Below are 7,140 nucleotides of genomic sequence, written 5' to 3'. Positions count from 1 at the left end.
TTATGTCGCTTAAATTTGGTGGATGTGAAACGTTTAGCAGAGGCAGGTATAAGATGTCTCCAAGGAACGTAGTGAGAGAAACAGTTCCTGGTCAACGCAGAACCTGTTTTATAATAGATCATATGCAAACGGCACATAGCTTTATATTGAATCCTTTTGGCCTATGGTAGCCAATGCAGAGAGCAAAGACAGGGGGGAATGTGGTGACATCTTTCAAGATGGAAGACCAGTCTTGCAACTGCATTTTCATTGCACTGCAATATAGCTAAAGATTTAGTAGGCTGCCATAAATAAATAGCGTTGCAGTAGTCCATGCGGCTAGATATGAATTAATGCATTAGTTAGCTGCACCTCCTCTGAGAAAGGAAAATAGCTCAGCAAGCACATCAAGGTTTTCAATTGAAAGGAGAAGCTCATATGGGCCTTGCTAATTAATCCATCTAGAGTGAGATTGAGGCCCAACCCGACGCAGCGGGTGCACATTAAATCTGATGTCTTAGGGCAGAGTCCCAACAGAGGTGGCCAGAAGTCCCATTGTTCGTGAGGTTCTTGTACAGATGTATTCATCTCATTAGGTTTGCAAAAAAGTCTTCCTGTTTTTGCTAATTTAATTGGAGATAGCTACTCTTCATCCAGATCTTCACTTGTTGAAAGCAGCGCTTGAATTGATCGGTCGGATCATCGTTGGAGTTACTCAAATGCAATATTATATGGGTGTAACAAGTCATCTTAAACTATGCACTAGCTCTGCCAGAGGAATCATAGATTAAATAGTAATGTACGGAAGGAAGATCCCGGACAAACCCGACAAATGATATCTCTCACGACTGAGAAAAAGGGGGGAAGATGCACTGTTTGGTTTCGATTGCTCAAATAGGTAGGTAGGTTTGTCCAGCGCTAACTGAATATGGGACAAGGATCTTTGACTTTTTCTCGCTAAAAGTATGAAAGGGGAAGATCATTTTGATGTATTTAAGACATTTGTTGCTCAACTAAGGGATGAAGAACACAGTGAGACACAGAGCACAATGCTCTTGTTAGGGGAGTTATTGTTGCCAGACTTCAGGTTACCCTAAATGGCAAGACCATCACCCTCCTAGGGTCAATGAAGGGTTTAATGAACTGATGAATGTGTATTTCTTGGAGCAACGAGTTCTCACATCACACAAAAGCGCTCATCACTTAAGGAAGTCTTGCAGGGATCTAATAAACTATAGGGAGGCTAGGAAGTTATGTTATTTTGCATTTTCTCTCTGCTTTCTGTTAGATTTATTCTTTGACACATTTCTGCATCTCTTGAGGAGAAATTGGCATACTCTCTGCATGATGGTTGACATGCTGGGCATCCCTTGGTAGTAAAATAAATACATAAGTAATTACAAAGTTGCCCCAATTTTCCATATCTATGTTTACTGTGTGCAGTTTCTGTATCTGATTAAAGGGCAATGTCTTTTTTTTTGTTCCAATCCCTTATCACTATTGATTTATAAGATGGATGTGTTATACTGTATTTAAATAGATCCAAACTAGCACTTGGAGGTACTGGGCTTGTTGTTTGCTCACCACTCCAAAGAGTGGATCATGGAGGCCTAGGAGCCATGCATTGCTCTGTTTTTGGCACGCCGTCGACCTGTGGTTAGTGAGGGGGGCTCAGTTAACATGACATTTAGGACTTTCCAGCTTTTCCTGGTCCCTCAAATCCCTGAAGTCAGGGCTTAGTTCTTCAGGCAGGACCTTGTGCTGGAGTCTCCATGCTGGAAACACGGCTAAGGTATTCATGCTGGGCACTGGTGTGAGGCCCCAATTCTCTGCACTGGAATGGGGTCTACGCTGTCTTTGCTGACCTAAGGATGCTTTGCTAGTCATTTGGCTAGTCACACGAGGGACTCATGGTTGGGTGTCTATGGACGGGTCTAGGTTAGGTCTCTTAAGTGGTCAAGGTCTCCAAGCTGGACTGGAATCTCCATGCTCATGGCTGTATCATAATCTCCATGTTCTGGGCTGCAGCCCTATTTGCTTTGCATGAGGTTGGTGCCCCCGGCTTGGTGCTATGCCTGGGGCTACCATGCTCTGCACTGGGTTGAAGCCACCATGCTGTATTCTGGAATCTCCATCCACGCTCTGCATGATACACGCTTTGCACCAGTTTAGCGCCCCCATGGTCTGTGCTGTGCTGGAACTCCGATCACTATGCTGGGCTTGTACATGCTTTGCACTGGGTTCAGGCCTCCATGATATGTGCTGAAGGCTCCATACTCTGGGCTAGGGTCATCCAAGCTCTGCACTGGGTTGAAGCCACCACGCTGTATTCTGGAATCTCCACGCTCTGCATTGGGATCATACATGCTTTGCACCAGTTTTGCGCCCCCATGGTCTGTGGTGTGCTGGACCCCCGAGCATGATGCTCGGCTGTGCTTGTACATGCTTTGCCCTGGGTTCAGGCCTCCATGCTGTGTGCTGAAGGCTCCATACTTTGGCCCAGGGTCATCCATGCTCTGCACTGGGTTAAAGCCACCATGCTATATTCTGGAATCTCCACGCTCTGCATTTGGATCGTACATGCTTTTGCACCAGTTTAGCAGCGTCATGGTCCGTGCTGTGCTGGAGCTCCCAGCACTGGGCTGGGCTGGGCTTGTACATGCTTTACACTGGGTTCAGGCCTCCATGCTCTGTGCTGGGCTGGTGGCTCCATGCTCTGTGCTGGGCTGGTGGCTCCGTGCTCTGTGCTGGGCTGGTGGCTCCGTGCTCTGTGCTGGGCTGGGGGCTCCGTGCTCTGTGCTGGGCTGGGGGCTCCGTGCTCTGTGCTGGGCGCTCCGTGCTCTCTGCTAGGCTGGGCGCTCTGTGCTCTCTGCTGGGCTGGGGGCTCCATGCTCTGTGCTGGGCTGGGGGCTCCATGCTCTCTGCTGGGCTGGGGGCTCCATGCTCTGTGCTGGGCTGGGGGCTCCATGCTCTGTGCTTGGCTGGGGGCTCCATGCTCTGTATAGGGTTGGGGGCTCCATGCTCTTTGCTGGGCTGGGGGCTGTGTGCTGGGGGCTGTGCGCTCTCTGCAGGGCTGGGGGCTGTGTGCTCTCTGCAGGGCTGGGGGCTCCATGCTCTCTGCTGGGGGCTCCGTGCTGTCTGCTAGGCTGGGGGCTATGTGCTCTCTGCTGGGCTGGGGGCTATGTGCTCTCTGCTGGGCTGGGGGCTCCGTGCTCTGTGCTGGGCTGGGGGCTCCATGCTCTGTGCTGGGCTGGGGGATCCATGCTCTGTGCTGGGCTGGGGGCTCTGTGCTGGGCTGGGGGCTCTGTGCTCTCTGCTGGGCTGGGGGATCCATGCTCTGTGCTGGGCTGGGGGCTCCGTGCTCTCCGCTGGGGGCTCTGTGCTCTCTGCTGGGCCGGGGGCTCCGCGCTCTCTGCTGGGCTGGGGTTTTTATGCTCTATTCTGGAATGTATACGTTCTGTGTTGGGCTAGGGTTGCACATGCTTTGTAACAGTGTGAGGCCTTCAAGCTCTGAGGCTGCCTTGGTGGGAGGGGCTCCATGCCCTATACTGGGCTGGTGTTGCACATGCTATGTAACAGGTAGGGCCCTCCGTGCTCTGTGTGGAGCTGGGGGATCCATGCTCTGTCCAGGGGTAGGACGGGCCATCCATGCTTTGCACTGAGCTGAAGGCTCCATGCTCGCTACTGGGCTGGGGGCATCCATGCTCTGGACTGTGCCGAGGCCTCTAAGCTGTATTCTGGAATATCAATGCTCTGCGCCTTGATGGGGCCCTACATGCTTTGCACAAGGCTGGGGGCTCCATGGTCTGTGCTGGGGTCTCCATGCTCTGTGCTGGGCTGGGGCTCCATGTTCTGGGTTGGGGCTGCATTTTCTGTGCTGGGGGCTCAAGGCTCTGTGCTGCGCTGGGGGCCCCATGGTCTGTGCTGGGGGCCCCATGGTCTGTGCTGGGGGCTCCATGCACTCTGCTGGGCTGGGTGCTCCAGGCTCTGTGCTGGACTAGGGACTGCAGGCTCTGTGCTGGGCTGGGGGCTCCATGCTCTGTGCTGGGCTGGGGGCTCCATGCTCTGTGCTGGGCTAGGGGCTCCATGCGCTGTGCTAGGAGCTCCATGCTGTGTGCTGGGCTGGGGGCTCCATGCTGTGTGCTGGGCTGGGGGCTACATGATGGGCTCCATGCTGTGTGCTGGGCTGGGGGCTACATGATGTGTGCTGGGCTGGGGGCTACATGCTCTGTGCTGGACTGGGGGCTCCATGCTCTGTGCTAGTCGGGGGCTCCATGCTCTGTGCTAGTCGGGGGGCTCCATGCTCTGTGCTGAGCTCGATTTGTGCAGGTACTACAGTTTGTTAGGAGTCGTGGGTTCTGTGCTGGAATGGCTAGGGTCTGCACCGGGGTCATACACACTCTGCACTGTATTGGAGCATCCATGGTGTGTGCTGGAATGGCCAGGGTGTGTTGTGGGTTGGGGTCGTACAAGCTTTGCCCTGGGCTGGAGCATCCATTCTGTTTGCTGTTTTTCCCCATGCACTGTGCTGGGTTTTTACAGGCTCTGCGCTGGGTTGGGGCCGGAATGGCCAGGCTGTGTTACGAGCTGAGGTCGTACACACCATGCCCTGGGTTGAGGTGCCCATGCTTGGAGATGGCATCTTTCTGCATTGTGGTGTACTAGGTTCGCACATTCTCTGCACTGTGTTGGGGCCTGTTTGCAGTTTGTTAGAATCCCCATGTTCTGAGCTTGGGATCAGACATGATCTGCACTGAGTTGGGATACCCATGCTTTGTGCTGGGTTGGCGGTATTTATGCTGGGCACAGGATTGTGGTCTCTGTTTTGGGAACTGGTCTTGAGTCTCCCTGTTGGGTACATGGTTGAGACCCAGTGCTTTAAGTGGAATAAGACATTGAGGGGGATTCTAATGCATCATAAAGCATTATGTGGGGGCTGGGGCGCAGTATGTGCCTGGTACAGCCTCTGAATGCGAAATTATGTTTTGTTCATAGTTTTTTTTAATATAGCGTCATCACCCTTTTCAAAGGCCTGGAACGGCGTTTGACGGTCCGGCAGCCCGAGTTAGGCCCGTGCAAAGCCTCTCTTCTATTTCCATGGCAGCCTGAAAAGCAAAGCTGCTGCTGCGCGGTGGTGGGGAGCGCTGCCCGAAAACAACAGGTAAGTGGGGCTAGGGTGGAGGAATCGTTTTTTTAAAAGAATTTAAAAAGGGGGAGGAGAGGGATGGCTTTGAGGGCGGGGGGAGGTAGCCGGTGGGTACCATGGAACACAGGCTGAGATTAGAGGTTTCAGCCCCTGATCCGCCGAACCTGACTGTCTGCGCCCAGAGGCGTTGCTAGGGGGAGGCCGTGGGGGCCATAGGCCCGGGTCTTTTAGTTGTAGCCCCTAATAGAAGCTCAGGGACTACAACCAAAAGGCTAGATAGCCCCGAGTCCTGACAGCCCTGACATTAGCGTAGCCCCAGATCTTTTCCAGACCTAGCAACAACCATGGCTGCGCCTCCGCACCGGGTGCTAATACTGGGCCAAATCACAACCATAGTAGTCTCCGACCACCCAGGCTTGCATGAGAATTGGCATATTGGGCTCCTGCCAGGGGTAGTAAGGCCTTAGCCTGCAGAAGGGAAAAGAGCAGGAGAAAGATAATGGCTTGGTAGAGAGGGGATTGGTGCCAGTGACCAAAATCAGAGAGATGCAGGGTGGTGCAAGGTAGAGAATGTTTTGTGATATATGGGTATACTCCAGTATTATAGGTGGGCCATAGAATTTATGATGTACAAAAGATGGGTTTATTCCAATGTGTATGGGACTATCTAGAATGCATTAGATGGCAGATTTGGAGAATAGAAAAATTAAGACATGAGTATGGCAATGTGGGAAAAAAGTGGCAGTAAAAGAATTATGGGCACTTTTCCGACTCCACCATGCTACGAGTTTGTCCTTGGACTGGGGGATTTACCTCCAGGATCATGCTGGATGTAAATCTTCCCACTTTCCACCTACGAATCTGCAAAATCGGTGGAATCACTGACAGTAATTCCACCAGCGGTAATTCTGTCAAAATCCCCATTGGAGTCCTATGGAATTAATGGGGACTAACACTGCCACCCCCACCACTTGTAATCTGGCGGTAAATCCGTGGGATCAAGTGGCGGTAAGGGTAATTCCATTGGCCGGTATTCCAACTGATTTACCACCAGAATACCACACAACTCTTATTTGGATACATAAGATACTCAAACATGTGCGTGGAGAATCCTAAAAAAATGTGGGAACTTTTTTTTCCAGGTCCACCTTTGACTTTCACCGCGGTCCAAAATACAGAATATTAATTCAGGGACTGGCCAGCCTGTCGGTAAACTGCGGCCTATTAAAAATAGACTGTGTAGAAGGTGAATGTTTGTGGACAACAGAGGGGAAGAAAAAGAGGTATGGTCTGATGGACGAATGTCAACATATGTTGAAAGCCTGGAACCCCTAAGTGTGAGAAGTTCTTAAAATCAGATTGAGCGGTGTCGGTACTCTGCAAGGAACCCATTCAATGAAAGGAGGGCTTTTGAAGACAGGGTGCAGTTTTTGTACCTAAAGGGAGTAACATCTTTTTGAAAGGGGTGTTTAATATATAATTAATATGCAGTCAAAATAACAACTAAAATACATATATACCAATTTCAAATTAAAATAGGTCAACGAGTGTTCCACTTCATTTCTTTTCAACGAAATCCATGATTATGTATTTATTTTATTAAAGAATTCTAGTGACAACACTTAGTATAATTGGTTACACAAATCAAACAATGTACTTACCCTATTATAGTTTCTCCATTATTCAATATCTTCCGTGAGAGCCAAGAAATAGCCTCATTTCAGATGCCTTCGACTGATGTAACTCTAAACATGGCAATGGTGATATCTGCTGGGGAAGAGCACTAACGCCTCTCATCTTTTCAATGTCATTACTGCGAGAGGATATCAGGTCGCGGAATTGAGTTGTGGAGCCCATCCACAGACTCAGCTGGAGGGCATTTGTTTGGTTTTGGTTATTAAATGGCGCTGAAAGCACTACCTTTAAGAAATAGGAGCTTCAGACTGGAGATGAACATGAGTGCTTGTAATGATTTCCAATACGAGGATGGACACATATAGCCTGTAGGTGTTGTT

General features: G+C 50.5%; 1 protein-coding gene across 1 annotated transcript; it reads right to left on the bottom strand.

Moving 5' to 3' along the window:
- Positions 1-2,584: 2,584 nt before the first annotated feature.
- Positions 2,585-3,313, bottom strand: LOC138487359 (serine/arginine repetitive matrix protein 1-like). The gene has a single exon (XM_069613939.1). It carries the CDS (start codon positions 3,311-3,313, stop codon positions 2,585-2,587), a length of 729 nt encoding a protein of 242 aa, XP_069470040.1.
- Between the last annotated feature and the right edge of the window lie 3,827 nt (positions 3,314-7,140).

The sequence above is a fragment of the Ambystoma mexicanum genome, chromosome 9 (assembly GCF_040938575.1).
Source record: "Ambystoma mexicanum isolate Mex_15411 chromosome 9, UKY_AmexF1_1, whole genome shotgun sequence".
NCBI classification, from domain to species: Eukaryota; Metazoa; Chordata; class Amphibia; order Caudata; family Ambystomatidae; genus Ambystoma; species Ambystoma mexicanum.
This window is presented reverse-complemented; position numbering and strand designations above follow the sequence as displayed.